This window comes from Nyctibius grandis, chromosome 6 (assembly GCF_013368605.1).
Source record: "Nyctibius grandis isolate bNycGra1 chromosome 6, bNycGra1.pri, whole genome shotgun sequence".
Classification (NCBI taxonomy): domain Eukaryota; kingdom Metazoa; phylum Chordata; class Aves; order Nyctibiiformes; family Nyctibiidae; genus Nyctibius; species Nyctibius grandis.
The window spans coordinates 48,233,658-48,259,244 of NC_090663.1; the positions used below are offsets into that span (position 1 = coordinate 48,233,658).

The 25,587-nt window shown below is 37.3% G+C and overlaps 1 protein-coding gene across 3 annotated transcripts in view; it reads left to right on the top strand.

The window, feature by feature from the left end:
* FSTL5 (follistatin like 5) overlaps nt 1-25,587 on the top strand; it is a 322,017-nt gene that overhangs the window by 164,185 nt on the left and 132,245 nt on the right. For all 3 annotated transcript variants that reach the window (XM_068403643.1, XM_068403644.1, XM_068403645.1), the window contains exon 5: nt 9,468-9,588. In XM_068403643.1, coding sequence (XP_068259744.1) covers nt 9,468-9,588 — 121 coding nt within the window. The remainder of the gene's footprint in view (nt 1-9,467; nt 9,589-25,587) is intronic.

Sequence of the window (25,587 nt, forward strand, 5' to 3'; positions counted from 1 at the left end):
TGAGGAAGTGTGTTCTGGATGATCGGGTAGTGAGGTGGATTGTGAACTGGCTGAAGGAAAGAAGCCAGAGAGTGGTGGTCAATGGGACAGAGTCCAGTTGGAGGCCTGTGTCTAGCGGAGTCCCTCAAGGGTTGGTACTGGGACCAGTACCATTCAATATATTCATTAATGACTTGGATGAGGGATTAGAGTGCGCTGTCAGCAAGTTTGCTGATGACACAAAACTGGGAGGAGTGGCTGACGCACCGGAAGGCTGCGCAGCCATTCAGAGAGACCTGGACAGGCTGGAGAGCTGGACGGGGAGAAATTTAATGAAATATAAGGGCAAGTGTAGAGTCCTGCATCTGGGCAAGAACAACCCCATGTACCAGTACAAGTTGGGGGCAGACCTGTTGGAGAGCAGCGTAGGGGAAAGGGACCTGGGGGTCCTAGTGGACAGCAGGATGACCATGAGCCAGCAATGTGCCCTTGTGGCCAAGAAGGCCAATGGCATCCTGGGGTGGATTAGAAGGGGTGTGGTTAGTAGGTCGAGAGAGGTTCTCCTCCCCCTCTACTCTGCCCTGGTGAGGCCGCATCTGGAATATTGTGTCCAGTTCTGGGCCCCTCAGTTCAAGAAGGACAGGGAAGTGCTAGAGAGAGTCCAGCGCAGAGCCACGAAGATGATTAAGGGAGTGGAACATCTCCCTTATGAGGAGAGGCTGAGGGAGCTGGGTCTCTTTAGCTTGGAGAAGAGGAGACTGAGGGGTGACCTCATTAATGTTTATAAATATGTAAAGGGCAAGTGTCAAGAGGATGGAGCCAGGCTCTTCTCAGTGACATCCCTTGACAGGACAAGGGGCAATGGGTGCAAGCTGGAACACAGGAGGTTCCACATAAATATGAGGAAAAGCTTCTTTACGGTGAGGGTGACCGAACACTGGAACAGGCTGCCCAGAGAGGTTGTGGAGTCTCCTTCTCTGGAGACATTCAAAACCCACCTGGACGCGTTCCTGTGTGATATGGTCTAGGCAATCCTGCTCCGGCAGGGGGATTGGACTAGATGATATTTCGAGGTCCCTTCCAATACCTAACATTCTGTGATTCTGTGATTCTGTGATCTTCAAATGAAATGCATTGGTTTTTAGAGCATTATCTTTGATTGTTGAAAACTTGACATTTTTTTCCATCCTCCTGTGGTTTAGCCCAATGAATGTTTTTTGTTCTTGTTAAACATAAAAGCTTGATACATCAAGACTGTTTTGCAAGGTGGGATTAGACTCTTGCTCTCTTCTGCCCTTAGTGTATATGATAGTTATCAGTATTTCTAGAAATTGTAGTTGCTGTAGTAGGAGAAAAGAAACAAAGAGACCTGGTCTTGAATACCGTATCCGGAAGACATTCATAATTTGAGAGAGGTCCCTGGCACTGAGAGAATACTGAGCCCATTAACTTTCTTGAGAATGTGATTATTGAGAGGAAAGGGGGTGGTGGTGGTGGAAGAATGTTGGAAAGGCCTTTGAACTTCTCCAGGGCTGAATGGGAGACATTATTGTACTCTTGAAAATGTTATCATCAGGTTGAGGAGAATTTTTCTCAGTTGTGCTCACAATAAAGCAAAAATCTTGAAAGCTGCAGACCTGTCATAAATAATAGTGCCTGTCTGCATTTTAAATTTAATCATATTAAGGGAATATGAAAAATACATATTTGTTGTAGAAAACAACAAGAACGCCTGAAGTTAATTTAGGTTTGCATGAATATTGAACTTCAGTTTTTAGTGCAACGTAAATTTTACATCTCCTCAATCTTGCTGTGCAATGAGTGCAATCATACTCTTGGATTGCGTTTTATTATCTCATACGTGTCCATATAGTCATCCTACCTAATGTAAAATTGAAATGGATCAAGTGGAGATTGGAAATGGTGACAGCAACACTCCAATTTTTGTTGATGTATTTTGGATCAAAAATCATAAGGTTCTTGCATTTGCATCTTGATGCAAGAGAAAAGAATATTCCTCTCCAGAAAAAGCAAAAGTACTGCTTTTTATTAGAAAAGCTATTTCAAATAGTGAGAAAGTTTAAAAAAAAATGTCAAGTATTATAACAATAAATTTAAAATTGGCATGTTATTATTTATTTGCTTTTTTTTGAACAGTTCTGCATCTGGGTATAATTTTTTTCATGGCTCTGTAGTCTAACACACAATTACAGTTAAAAAATACTTCTGACTCTGTTACACAGTGTAAATGTCAGAAAAAGTAGTCTGCAATGAAGACAGAAAAGTTATGGGATTCTGTAGCTTCATGAGGCTGAGTGAACATTTTTTTTACCCATATAAATTCTTCTCTGACTTGTCTGCTTTCTCTGCTGAGCCTAACTCATTTGATGTTCTAGTTTCCAAATACTATATTGGCAAGTCAGATGCAGCTTGATTTTGAAAGGACTTACTGATGAAGTTAACCTTTTAGAACACTCTCTTTTGAGAGGTAGGTACTAATCAGAAAGAGTATCTACCCTTCCGAAAGGGTGGGCTATGAAATAGGCAGAATTTTCGTCATCATCTTCACCTCTGGTTTAACATAAATGCAACATATCTGCAAGATTTCTAGTAAAGTGGTGTGGTTCCTTGAAGGATTCGGTTTGTTTTGTTTTTAAAGCGCTTTGAAATAATTTAAAAGAAACCAAAACAAAGGAAGATAATTGATTCTTGTGGTTAGCTATGAATATTCAGTTGTGAACAGACTCACTTGTTTGTCTGTTGTCTTTTATCTTATGCAAAAACAAAGTGGAATTTAGTTCAAAGTTATAAACGGAATGTTAGTGTCTCTGTCACTGTAGACTGCTTGATTACTCTATATTGTTGTTGCCTTATAGAAAAGAAAAATTATTAGAAGTTTTATGGGGAGACATGGGAATAATTTCTTTTTTTCTTGGTGTTGAAGGCAGTTATTCCTGTATGGTGGAAATGCCATTTTGTAAACAATAAGCCTTTTCTGGTTACCATCAGTGAAAGATACTTAACCTCTAAGAATACTTCATCTTGCTCAACAGTGAAATTCAAGTTCCTTCTGTGTGTGAAAGTGAAATAATCTATACTTGATTAGACTTAGGGCAGCTTTTCTTCTATTTATTTCTTATACTAGTGAGCTAAGGAACCCAAATTTTATAGAAAAGGGAAGTGACATAATCTGAAAGCAAGTTGAATACATAATAATAGTATTTTTTCCTCTTCCTTTCCTGCTTTTTAATGATCTGTTTTCTGGAGCTAAAAAAAGAATTTAGCATCCTTATTTATGAACTAATATCTGTAATTTCAAATACGTGAATATATTTCTGTTATTTACGAGGTTAACACAGGACAGATGAAAATGCATTAAATTTTTATAAAAACTCATCCTTTATTTTGATTTCTCAGTGTCATTTAATTCCAGTTAGTGAGACCAAACAAAAACAGTTAAGAAACAGCCAAATGAACCATTCACTCACAGGATGTACTAAGTTCATAATTGTTTCAAGGAATGATAAGTGGAAGTTATGGGAACTACTATAAGATTAAATATAGCATTTTCACATATCAGTTTAATATGCTTCAATTAGAAGTGACATCAGAAACACAGGTTTCTCATAAAGTGTAATGAACCTTTGAATAGTGTTACATATCTGTATGTGTTTGTAGATAAATACACAAGGTTGGGGGGGGTGTGTATGTATATATAGCATCTTTACATAAAGCATCAATTCAAGAGTTCCAATGTAAAACTCACTAAAAAAGAAATAAATTTTAAGTAGGAAATTAAATACTAATGTCTTTATGGCTATGTGTAGGTATGTGTACTTATCTGTAAATCTCAGGAATATGCCATGCCCTAGACACTAGATTGTGTGGGCACAGTCTAGTCTTTGGATAATGCAAAATATAGAAGAAAGTTTCTGAAGCTAGGGTTACCTAGGATATCCCTTTCTCTAGCAAATGACCTCGAGGTTAGGCCAAGCAGTTGTGCTGCTTCAGTTACTTCTCTCTGGCTCAATGATTCTTAAATTCTGTCTTATGAAAGTGTCCTTTGAAACAAGGCAACAGGCTGTGAAGGAAGCTGAACCCAGCTTCATTTCCTGGGTAGGTCCAAGGGCTGTTGCTAACTGAAAGTGGACACAGAGTATAATGGTGCAGGATTTTGTTTGCACTCATGTCAACATTGTTTTCTGTTGGTTAGCTCCAAAGCCACAGGCTCAGGGTGCTGGTAGTTCTGGGTCTAATTCTGAGGTGCAGAATTTTACCCATGCCATCTGTGTTGTCCTAATACCTATTATGATCCTATACTGTGGGCTAGACATCTACAGCTTCAGCATTATACTTGCAGACACCTAAGGACACATTTACGTTTTCTGGTCAGATTAGGTCTTCCCCCTGCCAAGTATGGAAGTGGAAAGGCAGAGAAGTGTGACTGTCATTGAAGCAGTTTGCAGAGAGAAACCTCATATCTAAGCAGCGTAACTCAATTAGTATGGAACAGTATTGAGACAATACCCTCAATTGAAATTGAGTCCATGCCTTTACGTGCCACTCCATATGGGTTTACCAGTTCAGATCTCTGTTTGCTCAGGGATCTCTGTGTCATGATCCATTCTGTGATGACGAAGTCCGATATCTTTACTCACTCTACCTTAAATTCCCAAAGGTAATGCTCTACTATAGACACCAAGTAAAGGATGGTGTTGCTGTCCTACAGAACATGCTGGTAAACTGTAAGAACAATACTGATTAAACTGGGTTAGGGGAAGTTAAAGCAAGGAACAATTTACCAACCTTTATTATTAATTTGTTTTTGTAAATGATAAATTCTTTTAATTTCCATAAAGTTATACTGCTGTGGAAGATGGCGGAACAAGGTAATTGAACCCCCTCGTGCAGTCAGAATTAATTTGAAGTGCAATTCCCACAGTGTTTAGTGTTTGATGTACTCTAGATCAAGCACTGAGTGACACTTTTGTGATGAGATACTTGCTTTTAGGAAAGATGAACAGATATTAACTGAACCACCATGTTTGCTGTAAAGGAAGTTTTTGTTCATAGTTGTATTTCTGTAGCATCTTCTTTGGGGAGGTACATAGAGACCATCAATAACAGGCAAGCAAAAAAACACTAACTGACAAAATTTTTGGTAAGTTGAGCTACCCTTAAAAAATACAGTATATTCCAAACAATACAAATCCCTCCTCCATGTTTCAAAGAGCATTCAATTCTCAAGGACAGGGTTCATAGTTTAGAAAAGCCCTGTTTAATTTCAAAGTTTAGATAAGTTTCTAAGTTTTCAGTATTTATGGGGTTTCACAGTGAGCCATAAACAGAGCAGCAGTTTTGCTGTATGTCTTACTTTTTATCTGTTCATGATATGGAAAGTAAATACTTCACTGTCTTTAGGGAAATGTAAAATTTGTGAGCATAAATATTTGTGAACATTCTTTGGTATGAATTTTCACCTCAGACATCTGAAATCAAATAATCGTATGTATGGCACAATCATAAAATTGTGCAGACCGTCTTAACCAGGCTTTAACCTTTAGAGTAAGAATTCTGTTTTTAGCATGTGACTCACTAAAAATTTTGCCTGTTTGTATCCTGCCTCCCTAACTAATTACTGTCTGTTTAGTTAAACCAAGGAGTAGACTTTAAAGAATTGGCTCAAGAATCAATTTCCTTGAATTTTACTCTTCTTTCGTTCAGGGACAGAGATTATTAGAATTTAAAACTTAAGGCACACTGTTAGATCATCTGTGATACACCGTCATCTAATCTAACTTGTGTATCATAGACATGGAATTTTATTCTATTTGTCCTACACTTTTAATTAAAAAAACATAATGTCTTGCTTTTGGCTGAAGCAAAAAAGGTCTACAAGGAAGTGTGCAGCCTTGATTTGAAAACATCAAGGAGATCTTAAAGAGTACCAGGACTCAAGGTTAATTGTTCCCGTGCCTTTTCTTTTTTTTGTTTCAGATGTGTTATTCATTTTTTCTGTCCTATTAACATTTGTTTGCCAAATTGAAGCATCCATATTTATTTTTCTCCCCTGTGAAAGTATCTATGGAATGTGATTTGGTCGGTTCTTAGTCTTCCTTTTAAAAAAACCCTAAAACCCCCAAAACCTATAAAACTGATTTTTCGCAGCTCTCTTAATGTAAAGTGTCTTCAGCAGGTTTCCAATTACTTTTATGGATCCTTTCTAACTTGAAAAGTTCCCTTCTAGTTTCTCATCATTAAATTTTAATATGTGCAAGTCAAAACTGAATGTTGTGTTTCAATATCGGTTCCATCATTGCCTTTCTACCCCCAGTTACCTTGTTAAACTTCAAAGGATCATACTGCTTACTTAGGCTACAGAATGATCCTGGAATTTATGAGACTTTCTTACCCACAGCAAATCCTGCCTCTTTTTCAGAGAAGATGCTTTCCAGGGCCCATTTATCTTTATTGAGGTATGGTCTAGGTTCTTATTTTTAGATGAATGACCTTACATTTGGCTCTATGGAAACACAGATCCTTTTCCTGAAAATATCCAACCATGTGATCCATTTTGTTCCATATGCTGCCCTGTCCTCATTATTATTCACCTCAATAGTATATACCACCTGCCAATTTTCTTTTTGTATTTATTTTTAAATTATCAAAAAGGATTGGGATGAGAAATCCCACTGGATTGTTTCAGCCATTGATGGTTCCTTATTGACATCTATTTTTTCAGGTTTTGCAATTACTGACATTATTATTCATGTAGTATGTGCCTTACTGATACTGCATAGTATCATTTTTCTCTTGTAATGGTGTAGGACGTGAAATTAAAAATACCTACAAGAAGCTATTAGGTTTAGCAAGCTGCCCTTGTAAATTAAATCCCTTATATAAAAGAAAATGAAAAATGGGGTTTTCTGACAGACTGTATTTCCTAGAAGATTGTGTTAAAATACCAAGTCGTGACAGCATTTAGAAACACAAAAAATATTCACAGTCTTTATTTGTGAATATCATTGTTTATTTCTTGAACCGATACTGACAATTTTTCTTGCCCTGTTTGAATATTTATGCTGTGTCATTATATGTCCTATCTTATGGAATTTCACTGATATGTGAAGATCTGTTAAAAGGTAATGTCAAAAAAAAAAAAGGTCTCCTCAGACGGTGAGTTAGGGACTCCTGTGATCAGGCAGTTTGATCCTGATGATTTTAAAACACTTGATGCTAATAGAAGTTGCTAAATGACTTCTCTGTTGGCTAATGGCTTGGTAAGTAGTCAGCTTTGCTTTGTTAGAATCTCAGATCACAGGTAATTAAGATTAATCATGATATGAAATCACTTCTGTATCTTCTAAAATCTGTCCTCATGGACATTTTTGGAGGGTTTATCAAAACTGAATGAATTTTCCAAAGAACCCCAAAGTATATTGCCAGGATAAAGATGTCTATGTATAAACAAACATTGAATCTTATATCTGTAATCAAAATTGTGGGTTTATTGAAGATGAAAATTTAATAATTGCCAGGAAAAATAATCATACCTGTCCATAGCATCATTCTTGGATATATTGCAATCATTATGGCTAATCTTTTTTTAATTATTATTATTTCTATTTTAAATAAAATTGACCAATTATAACTGAAAAGCATCATAAGACAGATTTCAACTCAAAAGATTGAAGCCGAGAACACTAATATGCAATTTAAAATGTGGTACTTTAGTGGCAGGTGTTGGTGGGCTTTAGTAAAGGTTTTATTGCACCACCTTAAGTGTAAAGTTTAGTCCTGTTTGTACAATTGAAGCTAGTGGGAACAAGTGTTTTAAATTATTTCAGACCACCTTTTATGAGAAACAAGCAAAGGAACAATGCTTCTCACCCTGAATATTCCTTTTTCATGAACCAGCTGTGATTTTAAGCACATTTCATGGCCTTGAAATCTCAGAGATTTCTTCTAGGGTGAAGTTTTCAATACACTCTGTTATATCTTTAGTGCTACTTGTATAACTACAAAGGGCTTAGAGTTATTAATTTTTCCCAGGCTACATTTTTGTCCTTTATGTACCAGCTGTTAAGATCTACACAATTTCATTTTTTTCTTAATTCAGTTTAATGTGAACTTAATAAACAGGCTTTTAAAGTATGAGAAGTAGCTAGCACTAATATTCAGGTAGCATAGTATGTATCTTAATAATAGCTAAAGCTGTTTTTGTGGTGATTTTTCTTATCTTTGTGAAGGGATTTCATAATTTCTAATGTACTAACAGGGTTATTAACTTTTATAATGCTTTTATATTAATATAGAAGATTGCTTCTGGTAGGATAAAATGTTTGTATGCTTTCTCTTTGCTCTAATGCTCCTTTTATTCTCTATTATTTGTTTAGAAATTTTCTACTTACATGAATAATAACTGAATACATTCCTTTCTGTTCCTGCTGATTCTGTTGCAGAGCAACTGAAATGCAAAATACTCTGTATTGCCTGTTTTTCAGAAGCTATCATATGATAATACAAATGTAATGGTTTTGCAGTTATTTTGGGAGACAGGTAGAGGGTAGGAAGAGTAATTATTTTACAAAGGAATTAACTATAGTTATGTTCATTTTTTCTGTGCCTGGTACAAAACTTTAAACTGTGCAACATTACAACAAGGAGTTGCATTAGGTTTGATTCTTTCAGTTATGTGATAGTGTTTTTTAATACATGCACCAAGTAAAATGAGAATTCTGAATATTTGTTGTTATCGACATCTTAAAAATTCCTTGGGTGGAATCGATGTAGATATCTACAACATATACAGACTTTAAACCAAAATGATGCACAAATTAAAGAACATTCTTCTGGGAAAAGTGCATTGGAGTTAAAATCTAATAGCTATTAATTATGATCTATTTACAAAGTGTATGTGCCCCCATTGAGAAATAGGAGCCTTTTCAGGTCAGCTGCTTTTATAACTGGTCTTTGGGAAGACAATAGGCTTGTCAAAAGCCTGTAAGACGTTGATACAATTAGTAGTGTAATAGTTTATTTTAGTTATTTTTTTTAAATGTGTGATTTATTTTTTTGTACTTAGGAATTAGACTGAGAGGAAAAATATATTGTGTCATGTGTACTTGGGAAATTCTCTCAAGTGTATTTGGATGTTTCTTAATCACCATTCCTAAACATGTAAAGTAAAATCAGCTTTAACATTCACAGTGTCTTTATAATGCTTCTGTCTATCTCCATTATATATATTCTCTATATATTCTAAAAGCTTTTGTATAATCTCAGTGAGTCTGTCCTAAAGGTATTAACTTTTAAAACTGCAATAAATAATTACAAAGTAACTGGAAAACCCTGACTTTACACAGTTGCAGTTCATTGCCCCACAGCAACCTTAAAATGATCTATTAAATGATTATTAGAAACAATTAATTATACCAGAGAACTCTAAAAGCTCAAATGTAATTTCATGGTTATAATTTTCTTGTCAGGTAATAAAACGGGATGAACTTGGCAAGGATCTGTCTGACTGCTCTCTGTTCGATTTGCTGAAATACGATGATTATAACAGTGACAAGCACCTAGCTCTGGAAGAATTCTATAGAGCTTTTCGTAAGTACAAAAACTAACCTATTCTCCCTTCAGTTTTCTTTTCTCTCTCTTGCTTTGTTTTTCTAAAATGGTATTTTTTTTATTTTTAAATCTTGATAGATCCTGATGCTGTACTTAAACAATGAGTATAATTTAACAGTCATGATATGGAAGAGAAATCAATGCAGAAATCTTAGCAGAAATCAATGAGATCCATTACAGACCAGATTTCTGAGGGATTTTGGTAATGGAGAATTTGTAGATAATCTTTCTTAATGCCAGCACGCACTGATAAGTCTGTGTTGCACACAAAAAGGAAGTAGTGTGGTCAGGACTTAATCAATAGAACAGAAAAACTAGAACGCTTCCCCACACCCTGTATTTATGAGTGCTGATAAGACCATTTCTGACAAACCCTGCAACAAATGTACCACTTCTATTAGATGCTTTATGTCTTCACAGGACTTGGAAAGAGACACAGATTTGTGGTGTAGTTTTGCCAGGTATTTGTTCTCTGAATGCCAAAGGTGACTGGGGACAAATGTGTGTAATACATATGAACATCTTGACAAAACCACAGGGGTATGGGTTAACATGGTAGTGAGTAACAGAAAGAAGACAGACATTGAGAGCTTTCATATAGTGTGTTACATGCAATTCAAGGTACATCCATATATTTTGTTATATACAGATGAGAACTGATGATTTTCACTCCTACCTACCTCAAATCTAAGACCGAATCTTGAAATATGATTTTGGTTTCAATAGCTTTTGCTCCACATTCAGCAACTTGGCAGCATAGCAGATCAAGTTTGTTCTCAGCTTTTCCTATAATTACAGTTTGATTATGCATTGGCTAGTCCATTAATGTGTCTTCATTTTGACTCATTATAGCTTGTTGCTTTCGTCTTCTTGTACTTTATCTTTTAACAACTGACAGCTCTCAGCCACTTTAGATGATGTCAAATGAAAAAAGATCCAAAACTACTTACAGAGTTTAAAACTAAAAAGTAATGAATGTATATTAGGAAAAAAATGGATGGATGGAAAACACTAAGAATAAACATGAAATTAATCATCAAGAAAGGCTTCCTGAAAGTTTCCTAGTTTTGCCCGTTGAATTCTATTTTTATTTCCCTGAAAGTCTTTCAGAAAGTGTGATTTTGTGATACTGCTTAACTGAACTAGTGGCTTACTGCTCCTAAAAAAAACTTGATCCTGCTTCCAGACATTATCTGACTCACTTTCTTGCAGTGTCCTGATACTCACGGTCTCTCCTCTGAGAGAAAGTGAAAGGAGAGTACAGCCAAGAAATAAGAGGGGGAGAGGGAGAGAATGGGAGATGTTAGGACTTTGTGGCAGTGAGATAAATTGATTCATCTGTACCAGCAAAACCCTAGGAAATACCTTAATTTGTTTATAAAAAGTTGTGATACCAGTCTGACTTACCAAAACATACAGAATTACATAGCATCTATAGAAATGTACCTGTGCATTATCTAAGGTTATATGGATAGATGTTGTACATGTAGATCTTGATTATATGCATAGATGTGGAAATATATATGGAAGCATGTAGGATATATAGCAATCCAAGAAGGCTAAAGACATGTTTAAAGGTGTTAGCATGCTGTTTGCAAACACTGAAACCATGTATTAATGGAAGCATAATATTGTTCTTCCAAATAAGACTTTGATGTGCCTCTGAGGAACTATTTTGTATAGTTGTAAAACTCCAGTCATAAGGATAGCTTTTTGTTGTATATTTGTAATGAACTTTTGAATAACGAAGATAGTTTCCATATGATATGTTAAGTGTTGCCTTAATATGAATGATAATGGAAACATTAGATTACATAATTTAGGAATTATTTAGGTTCCTTTGTTGCAATACAATAGTGAAGAAGACCCTACTTAAAAGTATAAGGGTATCTTGCAAGGTGATTTCTATAGCTAGATAGATTCATTCTTCTATGTAGAGTTTTTTAACAAACTGTCTACATATTCATTACGTTGTTTAAAAATGACACCTAAAAAAAGGTACTGATTCATTGTATGTTGGGTGCCCAATAGGCCAAAGGGATGGGACATACCATTGGTCTCTCTAATTAAGGCAAAACAAATACTAAAAAAATAAATTTGAGGTTTAACTCTAGTTCCATTGCATTTGTTCTTGAGAGAGTTTGAATTCAGTTATTCTGACCTATGTCAATAGCATTAACAAAAATTACATAATGCTGTAAAGGTATACTAAGCCAAGCAAAACCGAAACAAATTAAAAGATAACCACTTGGTTATTTGTCTACTACTCTTAAGGCTAAACAAACTGACCCCAAGCTGAAACCAAGTTCTCACACAAACCAAACCAAACCTGGGCAAAGCAAGTGTGACAGCTCTAGTCCAGAGGCCTGTGTGGTTTGCTTAAGGCAAAGCCTGTGACCTGTTACTAGTAACGTCAAGTCTGGATTGACCAAGATACAGAGAATTAATATAGACAGGGAACCAGATCCACGTAAGGATATATAGGCAAGAAGCTTGTCATGTCTTCCACACAGCATTCCACACACGAGTATTGCCTCGTTTATGCATCAGTCTATGATAGGATTAAACATATTAATTTTCTTCAAAGAGTGATATAACAATGTTGAAAATAATTATTCCAAACAGAAATAAACCTGATTTTTTTCCAGAATTTTCTTTAAGTATTTAATAATTTCGGGTTTGCATTCCGAAGTTATAATTACGTTGTATTGTAATTATCTATTATAATTTTGAAATTATAATTCTGTGCAGTGTAGAAAAGATTATTTTTCACCAGCTTGGACACTTTCAAACATGTAGAACAAATCAAAATCAAAATAGGAAGGATTTTCTTAAAAACACTTTTCATAACTATGTTATGTGTGAAAGATTATAACTGAGTAATAGTATTTCAGGGGATTGTTAAAATATTGTGGTCTTATTTGTTATTTAAAAAAGTTTAAAAGACATAACTGTTATTTTAGATAAAAAATGCTTGTAGAATTTTTGACCCCTTGCACGGTCCTCTGTCCATTGAGCTTGACAGTGTATTTGTATCTGTTTTATCATTCTTTTATCTCCACCTTTTTCATCTACATTTAGAACTTAATCTCAATTTAATACCTGCTACTCCCAGTGGATTTGCCTCTATCCCTAATAGCAGTAGAGTGGTGGATTTGAGAACTGTTGAAATCTCCTCATTAAAGTTTGTCTGCCCAACTGCTGGAACAAAAGTTACTGACATTTATTCACTCAGGCGGGCAGTGGAGAAAATTTGGGTTTGCAATGCTGGAGAAATGGTTCCTATTCAAAACCGCTGCACAGAATTAAAAGGATTTTTGTTTTGTTTTGTTTTCCTTCTTTATTTCTGTAACTCTAATAAGTTGCTTTTTTAAGTATGGAGAGGGAGTGGAAGAAAGGGCATAGAAGGGAAGCAGTTCTTATGCCTTGTTTGTTAAGACAGAATCATATGAGCACTGAAATGGTAGGACTAGGTGGTAGAGGTAGGTGAGGGGTGATATGGGTCACAGTACCACAGTTTTTATATGTGACAGTTCCCCAAGGGTACTTTTGAAGCCAGTTTGTACCTAAAGCCGATAAAATATAAAACGTATTATAGATAACAAAATACACTTTTAAGGTATATTTGAATTTGAAGATTAAACAGCTCTCATTTTCTAAATGTAGTTGTTCATCAACATCCTCTACTGAGCACTGGATCGTGCTGCACAGAAGCACCTTTGAAAAAAACGAGAAGGCTGTAAAAGGGCTAAGAGAAGACGTTAGGGATATTCGTGTCATCAACCTGAGCCTAAAAAAGAGGACAGTAAAAACCTTAAGGGCAAAGATTAATCATTGCCTGTTTTAAAGATCAGCTATTACATACTTTGATTTGGGCTGAAATTACAGAACTTGTCTTCGGGCGTAGCTTTTAGGAGGAAATTCGAGGCCGGTGCCTAATATGATTGTTAAATGTGATGCTTTGTTGTGTCTTGAATCATGTGCAAAGGGAAGCAGCAAGAAGTCCCCATAAAGACAGGGCTCATTATGATCACATATGCTTAGTTAGTTTCTCTCAGTCCTCAAAAATGCTTCTAAACCATCACTGCTTTCATTATGATAGCTTTACTTCTATTTTAATTTGTTAAATGCAGTTATTACAGTTGTATGTTCAAAAATCCTTTTTTTAAATGTGTATCTTTATTTCCAAAGCAAAATAGACCAGAATTTAACGAAGAAACAAATCTACATATAACATCTATACTGAATTATTCATTGAAATAAATTAGATTACCCATTGGCTTCTATAAGTTATTCTCAAGTCCATAAAGCCTAACCCAGAAAATACTTATTGAATTTATACTTCCAATGACTTCAATATGAGGTCCCAAATATTGTATTTAATGTGGAATCTGAGTAAGAGCTTTGTAACTATGATGAGTTTTCAATAGTAAAACAGGTTAAGAAATAGTAGAGGAAAGATTTTCTAAGGGAAGAAGAGGTATTATTCTGTCTCCTGCTACCATTAATTCCTTTTCAGCAACAACTAGTGTGTATCAGATTGTTCCAGAGGGTGTTATATTTCAGCACTAACCTCTGAAAATACCAGTTAACATCATACCGAGTAGGAGCTATTGAACTTAACGGTAATATTTTTCTGCTCAACCTAATCTATCTTTTAAATTCCTACCTGTGCTACATGTATTTTCAATCTAGAGATTCTCAGCTGGAAAAGAATACAACCTCTTCTGTTGAGTGGGCAGAATTTCAAACAGATCATTTCAAACAAGTAAATATTTCAGGCATTAAATATTGTTTCATGGATTGAAGTAGTGTGCCTGAAATTTCTCACATGCCGCTAGGTCATATCATTTCATTATGGTGCCAAGTGATTTCCAAATGATGACAAATGTGTTTATTTGGTGCTTCCCCAGTAAGACTGTGTATGTTTTTTTTGTGAGTTCTGGTTGGTTTTTGTTGGTGGTGGTGGGGGTGGTGTTTTGGTTTGGTTTTTATTTTTTAGATTTTTTTTAAACTTTTTTTAATTAAAAAAGATCTCTGAGTAAAAGGTCCCTTTTTGAAAAAAAAAATCTTCAGTGTTGTGATTTGACAAGTAGAAGTCCTCTGGGAAATGCTAAGCTGTTGGTGTACTTTGCCTGTTCAGATCTGGACCAATGTAGGACATAACTGATTTTAACATACCTTCTTTATAGCATTCATTCAAAACGCTTGATAATACTTAAATAATAACATGCGGCTGAAGTTTTTTATTCTTTTAAAATTTTGCCTGATTTTTGCCTTCCTTCTCGATAAACATAAAATGAAAGATTTTATCAAGGTACTGCAAGTTCAGATACGGTACATGCTTGTCATGAAGCTCTGATGAAGTATGATAATAATAATTTTATGTAATTCTGCTACAGTCTCTTCTAAGATATAGGATGTTTGCACTCACTTGGGTAATTTAAGAACTGGATAAAAAGTGTCAAAATGAACCAATCGCATTTAACTGTAAATAAGCTGTTATTTCTTAAGGCCAGATATCTGGAAATGGAGTACTAATAAAACATTATTACATTGTGATGCTAAACAAATGAGTTGCAGTTCTGTAAATTCAGAATTTGACCTTTTGCTAAGGCCAGGTGCCAAAGGTTTTTCTTCATGTTTTGGGGGAATCAAGTAACAAACTTAAGGTCACATTAAGTTTGCATGAGTAGATGAAACAATATTTCACAAGGTCTTTGGCTATCAGAAAATAAAGAGGAAATTAGGAGATTTTGTTTAGGAATCTTGAGTTCTGCTGACCTCTAATCCCATCACTGCATTTTCCTGGGAGCTTTTGCTCAGTTCAGTGAGGTAGGTTACTAGAGACAGCACTGTGAAATATGAGATTGCAGAGGATAAAAATTGGAACCAAACACCTTAGTTATAGTGTAATTGTTTCAGACAAGGGGATTGGTAGAGAGGGACTTGCACATTTGATACTGGCTCTAAATGCCTGAGAACGAAATCATATGCATTTCAGTGCTATGGAGAATGACACAATGTCATAGTGTCAATAAATATCTGGTTATGGTTAGCAAAGTCCCCCAGTAATTGGTCTATTAGCTGTTTCGTGGAAATTAGTTATCTGTGGTGAGTTAAAGTATTGTTGCAACTATTTTATGTTGCTAATTCTGAGAATATGTTCATCTTTGCAAAGCAGTTTATCTGTAAGATTAGTCTATGACTGATGTTCCAACGTGCACAAACACCTTTATCTACATATTGTAAGTAACATTTAAAGACAAATTTTAGATAATAATTTATAATCACAGTTTCCTTTGTTGATGCTTTTAAAGGAAGCACTTTTTCTCCATAACAAGGAGAGGGGAAAAAAAAAAAAGAAAGAGAAAATACTATCAGAGCATAAGGAGTAATGACGGTACATTAAAGGAGACAATCACTAGCTAATCCACAAGCAAGAATATTAGGTATCTCTACTTCAAGGCAGAGTTACTCTTCTGGAACTATAATGAAAAGTAATAGGCTCCTAAAATATTATTTAATAAGAAAGCCTCGATAACCATTGCATTACTTGTTTCGTTTGCACCTATGACATTACCTCTTTATCTGGATTTCATAGCTAAAATCGGTCACCAATTTCAACTTCCAGAGTAACTGACTATAAACACTGTTAGCCAACAATAAGTATTCATTTAAGCATAATTTCTAAAATAAATTTCAATATTATAATTATATTAATTCTCAATTCAAGTTACCTTTCCTTTAAAAAGAACTGAAATCATATTTAGTAGTTGGCTTCTTTAGGAAACAGCATAGAGAAATCCTTTTCCTCTTACAAAAACCAGAATGTACCAGTATGAATTTAAGACATGGGTGAAATGTTCAAAACTGTGTCTAAGGTATTTCCTTATGTGCCTAGATAGTTGTTTTATTTTCCATGCAGCTGAATGCACCCATTTAAAATACATCTAATAAAAGGAGATTATTACTGCATGTTAAAGTAGACAGTTTATTAGTTCAGCATTAAATTTAAATAATAAAATATTTGGAAAATTAAAAGGCTCTATGAGAAGCACTGTGAACTTGAAATCTGAGGGAACTGTGCTGTTATGTTTTAAGACTCAGCGTTGATTTCTCAGTTGTGCTTAAGTAGAAAAAAAGGAAAGAAAAGGTGGTTCTAATTCATTGTCCCAAGTCATCAAAAAGGAAATGTTTTGATCATTAAGATAATTTAAGCATTTCAGATGAAGACTGAATGAATAAGAAGCCTTTTGTGTCCAGTTTTGAGCTGCTTTGTGTTACTTTATGCTCCATACAAGAATGAGTTTACTGGTGATTCTTAAATATCAAGCAGTAATGTTCACTTTAGAAAAGTATTGCTGGGTAATTTTATCCAAAACTTTGGAACATGTTTTTTCATCTTTATACCTCCCGGGCTATCATGGAGTTCAAAGGAAGAGGCTTTCCCAAAAGAAGTCTGTTGGGTTTTTGGTTTTGGGGTATTTTGATAACTCATCTACTCTAGTTGATTGCTTTGGTTTTGTTCTTGCATCTGGGTAAATAAAAAAAGAAATTATTAAAGCCAGAAGAAGATTGTAAAAGGCTTTTGATAATTCCTGGGATACCTGGATTTCTTAAGCGTATCTGACATTTATACTATAAAAAGAGAATCTGAAGACACAGTTTTGCACCTAGATTTTATGAAAGTACTTTGGAAATGCAGTAAATGGTGCTAATAAAAAAATAATTCAAATTTTGCAAAGCTTGTGAGCTTTTCTATAGACCTTAGTGTTATAGAAAAGTGTATCACAGTATATTGGGAAAGCTTTTTGATTGAATGCCCTCAAATATCAATTGCATACAATAAGGAAAAATTAGCTCACACTTTCTCCATTGTAAAGAAATAATATGGGAGAAGAAATACTTCTAGTTCACTGCATTGTTCTTGATGAATTAGGTTCTGGCAAAATGTTCTTATTTCAGGAAATTTCATTACTAACTTCATTTCCAAAACATAATAGCACAATTTCAAGTTTACTATAGTATTCCTCCATAGCTTTTGAGTTTGGTATTTTTTTTCTCTTTAATATTGTGCTTCTGTAGGGTGCTTTGGTATGTTGTATGTTTTTGCAGTTTACAACTTTCCTAGCAGGTCCATGTATGCCATTGGTAATAAGACACTATTTTTGGCCAACTAAAATAAACATGAACAGAATATTTGGATTAAATATTTTATAGAAAACTTCAAAGAAAATGTAGGTAAATTAATTTCAATATGAAAATTGTCAACATATTACATTTTAAATAAAAATAAATTAAGTTATTTATCTTGGCATCCTAAATTAAATGCTTCAATAACTATATGAAGTTTCCTACCTGTTTTTTTTTTTTTGTTTTATAAAAGGAGAATAGGTTTTGTTTTTTTTTTAAATTGTGTGCTGTACACATAGATATGTGTATAAATAACATGTATGTACACTTAGATAAAAGTGTTTAGGTATATAGTTTAATCTGATGAGTGCTTTTTAAGGCACTCAAGATTCTGAATTCCTATTTGAAAATGCCCTCTTTTTGTCAGTTTTTTTTACCCTTTATTTGACAACTGTTTTGTAGCTTGTTCATAAAATGTGCTAAGGAAGAAAAATTGAAAAAGGCAGTGATTTGCAAGGGGCTTCATGATGCATCCCTTCAGAAAGCAGAAATGTGTATCTGTCCTACTACCTTGCATCTCCTAAACTACTTTGAACTACAGGGAGGAGGAGCCTGCTTCTAAATCAAAATCTCTCTAGTGAGTTTTCAATGCTCAGCTAATTCTAAAGATCTAAAGCTACAAAGTTTGGAGAGGGTAGGACAACTGCAATATTAGTTAAACATGACAAATACATTATTTCTGTTTTTCAACTTAATGGTTTTTTTAAAAGTGTCATATAATAAAAAGTTCATTTCTAACTTCAGAAAGATGACTATACTGCCAGCCCTTAATGAAACACACCAATTATCTATAAATTTGGTTTCATTTTATAAAAACAAATAGATTTATCAAATCATCAGTGGTAATATTTAATTTTTAAAAGATCCTTAGAATATATCTTTTAGGCTTAACTTTTTTTGGGCGAGGGCAGTGTTTTTGTGATTGATGTTGCAATCTAAAAGCATTTGAAAAAACATTCACATATTAAGTTTTTTTAAAGGCAGAATATTGTTCTCTAACACATCTAATAATCTTATTAGTCTAGTTTGTAACAGTTACTAGTACGCATATTAGATAATGCAAATCATTTTAGTGCATTCACAATATGTTTAGATAAAAGGATTCCATCATAACAAATTGTTACTTCTGATTAGTTGATAACTTCATTTTCTGAAGTCATATATTGAATGAAGGAAAGTGCAATTTATAAGTTGTTGTTTTAATTTTGGAAAGTACGGTCAATTTAATCTTGTAGTAATAGAACTATTTGGTATGTTTGAAGATACACATGAAAAGATCTTTTTTCCTTTTTTTTTTTTTTAATTTTATTTCAGTAAGTCTTGATCTGTTGTCAAGCATTTGCCTGGTTAATATACCACAGATCTCTTAAGTGTTTGTAAGTAGCTTCCCATATGCTGTCACTGCTAAAATATTTGGATGTGTGTAGAGTTAAGGAATGTGGCACACCAGAATTTAAGCTGCTACAACTCTATATAAATACTGACAATGGTATTGTTAGAGAGAAAAGAATATAAAATACTTCAGTGTGTCAAAGCTTTTTTTATGATCTCAGATAATGGTATTCTAAACTGTGATGCTTCTTGCTCCTCATCACTCCTGGCTTTCTAACTGCTCAGAAAAAAATTCTCATAATTGCATATAATAATTATTTATGTATTCAGCAGAGAGATAGATGTGAGCTGAATTCAGTAGGAACATTTATGTATGTCTGGGTTGCATATATTTGATGCTAACTCCACTCCCTCTGATCACTGGAGCCCTTATTTAGTTGGATGACTATTATGTGTTTTATATACAGCCTAAAAACATGTGTGCAATTATCCAAATGTATTTCAGATGCTTTTGGGATTTAAAAAAACACCCCCACAAAACCCCACTCTTTCCCCCCCAGCCCCCAACAAAAACGTTAACATTTTCTACCAAAGTAAATAAGGAAACAGACTAACAAAATACCCCCGTGGTTGTGTTGTATACAGAATTAAATTGTCAATAGATTCTCAAGCCAGTTTTCTAAACACATCATGCTCACAGTGTATCAAATCTTATGTTAAGTAGATTAGCAAGCGATTTATATGAAAACACAATATTGGCCATAGTGAAAAAGAAGGTGCCATAAAGAGGCTATGAAGCAGAGGTATACGTAGTGCAATATTGTGTCAAAACATGTTTAAAAAAGATGCAAAACAGTGAAAACCTAAAGGAGGGGAAAACTGCATAAGCCTTCTCTATGTAGTTACTTAGTGTAAGAATTGCGAAACTGATTGCCTAAGATGGAAGGAATCCAAGCAATTCATCTGGCTGCCACTCTGCCAGGAATAAATGATTGGAGAAAGTGTCATTTTTTAAAAACTTGTTTTGCATTACAATTATAATTTTTCCCAACCTAGACATATGGTAGAGAAGTATTTGTTGGAGGGAATAGTTATAGTGTTTTAAAACTTGCTGAACACTCTATTTAAGAAATAGTTGACGCTAAACAAAGATTAATGTTTTGTTTGTGCTTATGAAGTACTGAGCTAATGTCTACTTTGAGTAACAACATATACATATCAACAGCTTCTCTGGGTTAGAACAAAGATACATCTAATCCAGTCTCTTTGCTCTAAGAGTGCTTAGGGAAGATTACAAAAAATGAAAAAGCATATAAGATTCCTCTAATATACTTTCTTTTCTCTAGTGATTTTTGTCTCAGAGACTGATTGTCTTTAATAGCTCTTGATGGATGTCTCACTCATAAATTTGATTGCTTTTTGGACTCATGTGAAATTAGTGTCTACAACATTCTGTTTCAGAGACTTTCACAATTTAATGACTTCTGGATAGAATATTTTTTTCTTCATTGTGCACATCTTCTGGTTAGTTTATTTAGTTCTCGTATGATAAGAAACCATGAAAAAGTGTTCTGTATTTCTAGTCTCCAAGACTTTTTTTTTTTTTAAGCTACTGACATATGTTTGTGGTCATGTCTTTTCCATTCTGGAAAATCTCAGTCATTTAATAGCTTCTTGTACGGAAAGCCTCCCACATCTTTGATCATTCTTGCTGTGTTTCTCTGTTCTTTTTCAAGTTTTACTGCAAGTTTTTTACAGAGGGAGGGATGAAAAGCAAACAGTCAAGTTGCTCATGCAACATGGATTTATACAGTGGCATAATAATGTTTTTCTCTTTGGGTATCAGTCTTTTCGTAATAATTCCTTTTCACAGAATCACAGAATCACAGAATCACAGAATGTTAGGGATTGGAAGGGACCTCGAAAGATCATCTAGTCCAATCCCCCTGCCGGGGCAGGATTGCCTAGACCATATCACACAGGAACGCGTCCAGGTGGGTTTTGAATGTCTCCAGAGAAGGAGACTCCACAACCTCTCTGGGCAGCCTGTTCCAGTGTTCAGTCACCCTTACAGTAAAGAAGTTTTTCCTCAAATTTAAGTGGAACCTCCTGTGCTCCAGCTTGCACCCATTGCCCCTTGTCCTGTCAAGGGATGTCACTGAGAAGAGCCTGGCTCCATCCTCTTGACACTTGCCCTTTACATATTTATAAACATTAATGAGGTCACCCCTCAGTCTCCTCTTCTCTAAGCTAAAGAGACCCAGCTCCCTCAGCCTCTCCTCATAAGGGAGGTGTTCCACTCCCTTAATCATCTTCGTGGCTCTGCGCTGGACTCTCTCTAGCAGTTCCCTGTCCTTCTTGAACTGAGGGGCCCAGAACTGGACACAATACTCCAGATGCGGCCTCACCAGGGCAGAGTAGAGGGGGAGGAGAACCTCTCTCGACCTGCTGACCACACCCCTTCTAATCCACCCCAGGATGCCATTGGCCTTCTTGGCCACAAGGGCACACTGCTGGCTCATGGTCATCCTGTTGTCCACTAGGACCCCCAGGTCCCTTTCCCCTACGCTGCTCTCCAACAGGTCTGTCCCCAACTTGTACTGGTACATGGGGTTGTTCTTGCCCAGATGCAGGACTTTACACTTGCCCTTGTTATATTTCATTAAATTTCTCCCCGCCCAACTCTCCAGCCTGTCCAGGTCTCTCTGAATGGCTGCGCAGCCTTCCGTTGTGTCAGCCACTCCTCCCAGTTTTGTGTCATCAGCGAACTTGCTGACAGCGCACTCTAATCCCTCATCCAAGTCATTAATGAATATATTGAATAGAACTGGTCCCAGAACCGACCCTTGCGGAACTCCGCTAGACACAGACCTCCAACTGGACTCTGTCCCATTGACCACTACTCTCTGGCTTCTTTCCTTCAGCCAGTTTACAATCCACCTCACTACCCGATCATCCAGACCACACTTCCCCAGTTTAGCTGCGAGGATGCTGTGGGAGACCGTGTCAAACGCTTTACTGAAATCGAGATAGACCACATCCACAGCTTTACCATCATCTATCCACCGGGTAACATCCTCATAAAAGGCTATCAAGTTGGTTGAGCAAGACTTCCCTTTGGTGAAGCCATGCTGAGTGCCCCTAATGATCCCCCTATCCTTGATGTGCCTAGAGACAGCACCAAGAACAAGTTGCTCCATCACCTTTCCGGGGATGGAGGTGAGGCTGACCGGTCTATAGTTACCCGGGTCCTCCGTCCTGCCCTTTTTGAAGACTGGAGTGACATTCGCTTTCCTCCAGTCCTCAGGCACCTCTCCTGTTGCCCACGACTTAGCAAAGATGATGGAGAGTGGCCTAGCAATGACTTCCGCCAGCTCCCTCAGCACCCGCGGGTGCATCCCATCAGGGCCCATGGATTTATGGACATCCAGGTTGCTTAATTGGTCCCTGACCCATCCCTCATCAACCAAGACAGATTCCTCCTCTATGCTGACTTCTTCTGAGGCCGCAGGGGTCCAGGGATCCTCAGGACAGCCTCCAACAGTATAGACAGAGGCAAAGAAGGCATTCAGTAACTCCGCCTTCTTTTTATCCTCTGTCTCCAGGACCCCCACCTCATTCATCAGTGGGCCTGCATTGCCTCTAGTGTTGGCTTTACCTGCAATGTATTTGAAGAAGCCCTTTCTGTTGTCCTTGACCTCTCTTGCAAGGTTTAATTCCAAGGAGGCCTTAGCTTTCCTAGTTGCCTCCCTACATCCTCTGACAACAGACTTATATTCCTCCCAAGTGGCCAGCCCCTCCTTCCACGATCTGTACACCTTCTTCTTCCACTTGAGTTTGCCCAGCAGTTCCCTGTTCAACCATGCAGGTCTCCTGGTACCCTTCCTTGACTTCCTACCTGTTGGGATGCTCTGATCTTGAGCTCAGAAGAAGCAGTCCTTGAACGCTAACCAACTATCTTGGGCCCCCTTACCTTCTAGTACCCTGTCCCATGGGATTTCCCCTAGCAATTGCTTGAAAAGGCCAAAGTTGGCCCTCCTGAAGTTCAGGGTTGTGATTCTGCTAGCTATTCTGTTCCTGCCACATGAGATCCTGAACCCTACCATCTCATGGTCGCTACAACCAAGGCTGCCCTCAACCTTCACCTCTTCAACCAGACCCTCCTTGTTAGTGAGGATCAGATCCAGCAGCGCTCCTCTCCTAGTTGGCTCATCCACCATTTGCATCAGAAAGTTATCATCAATGCACTGGAGGAACCTCCTGGACTGAGGATGGCTGGCTGAGTAGGCCTCCCAGCAAATATCAGGGTAGTTGAAATCCCCCACAACAACCAGGCCCTGTAATTGCGTGACTGCTCTCAGCTGCCTGTAGAAGGCCTCATCACCGTCCTCATCCTGATCCGGTGGCCTGTAATAGACACCCACAACAGTATCACCCCTGCCAGCCTGCCCCTTAATTCGCACCCACAAACTCTCAACTCGCTCCTGATCTGCCTCTGGACAGAACTCAATACATTCTAGCTGCTCACTCACATAAAGAGCAACTCCACCACCTCTCCTTAGTGGCCTGTCTTTCCTGAACAGGACATAGCCATCCATTACCACATTCCAGTCATGCGAGGTGTCCCACCAAGTCTCTGTAATTGCCACTAGATCATAGCCCCCCGACCGAACACGGATTTCTAACTCCTCCTGCTTATTCCCCATGCTGCGTGCATTGGTGTACAGGCATTTCAGGGAGCGAGCTGGGCACACCGATTTCATCCCAGATTCACCCCCTGATTTCACCCCAGGGGGATGGGGGGCCTCCTGGTCTACCTCAACACTAGAGCATTGCCCCAGTGGTGCAAGCCCAGCTACCACCCCATCCCCCTTCGAATCTATTTTAAAGCTCTCCGAATGAGCCCTGCTAATTCCTGTCCCAGAGCCCTTTTTCCCCTACGACATAAACCTTTCCCATGTATCACTGTCACGCCTGTTGTCTTATAAAACCAGCCATTATCAAAGAACCCAAAGCCCTGCCTGTAGCACCAGTCTCGTAGCCAGGCGTTAATAGAGAGAATCCTACTGTTCCATCCCACGTCATCACCTGAAAATGGAAGGAGGGAGGAGAAAACAACTTGTGCCCCAGACTCTTTCACCAACCGTCCTAGGGCCTTGTAGTCTTTCTTCATCCCCCTCAGACTACGGGATGCAGCTTCTTCCCCTCCTGTCTGGAAGATGAGCAGGGGGTAGTAGTCTGTGGCCTGCACCAGGTTGGGGAGTTGCCTGGTGATATCCCTGATTCGGGCTCCAGGCAGGCTGCAGACCTCCCTGTGATGGGGGTCAGCTCTGCATATTGGGCCCTCAGATCCCTTTAGGAAGGAGTCTCCAACCACTAAAACTCTTCTCTTCTTCCTTTTGGAGGAGGTAGCTATACGCCTGTCAGGTTTTTCTGACTGTGGTGGGACCTCTGATATAGGTTGCCTCTCCACCACATCCCCATTGGACCGGCTGTATTCCACTAGGGCTTCATATCTATTGCTCAGAGGCACCTGTGGAGGCAAGGTAGGCAAGGAGGGCACTCGCCTTTTGCCACGGCCATAGACTTGTCTCCACTCACTCTTCTCTAGGTTATTGTTTTCCACCGGAGAGGGGCAGAGTACAGGGGTCCCTCGATCCTGGGAGCTCTCCGGCAGGTGCTCCCATTTTTGTTGCAGGGAGGGCAGAGCCTGGCTCCACCAGTCTATCTCCATTTCAGCCTCCCTTTTTTTGTCATATTGTCAGGACTGAGTAGATGTTTTTGTAAAACTGCAAGTTATACTCTCAAGGTCTCATACCTAAGCAATAATAACTAGTACAGAGCCCGTCACAGTGTGAACAAGGTTGGGTACTTTTTTTTTCATTCATGCAGTGCTTTGAATACTGAATTAAATATATTGAATTTGGCATGCCAGTATCTTAAGTAAGGTCTTTAAGCAAATCAGCTTTTATGTTTGCTATCTAAACTACCTGATTACTTGTTCTCCAAAAATTCTATCTCAGAAAATTTTATCACTTCATTTTCTTACCACTTCTCCTGGATGATGTTGAACAACATGAGTTCCAGTGGAGGTCCAGGTGGAACTCCACTGATGGCGTTTCGTCATAAGAGACCTGCAAAGAGACTCCTTCAATGGAGAAGTGAAAGATCATTTCCCCGCCCATGACAAGATCTGATGCACATTGTTTGTGAAAGGGTAGATCAGAACATATTGTGAGTAGAACCATGGTATACAAGACCGAAGTTCTAAGAACCGTAGCTTAATCTAGTCTGTCTTTATTTTGTTCTTTAACCTTTGTGCTGATCTTCTTAGATAGCACATTGTTTGCTCTCGTCTTGGGGAAATATTCCAGGTAGGCAAAGCCAAGAGAGGAATACACAGAGTCCTTGTTCTGGGAATGTACCAATGTCCTCAACACGAAGTCGTGG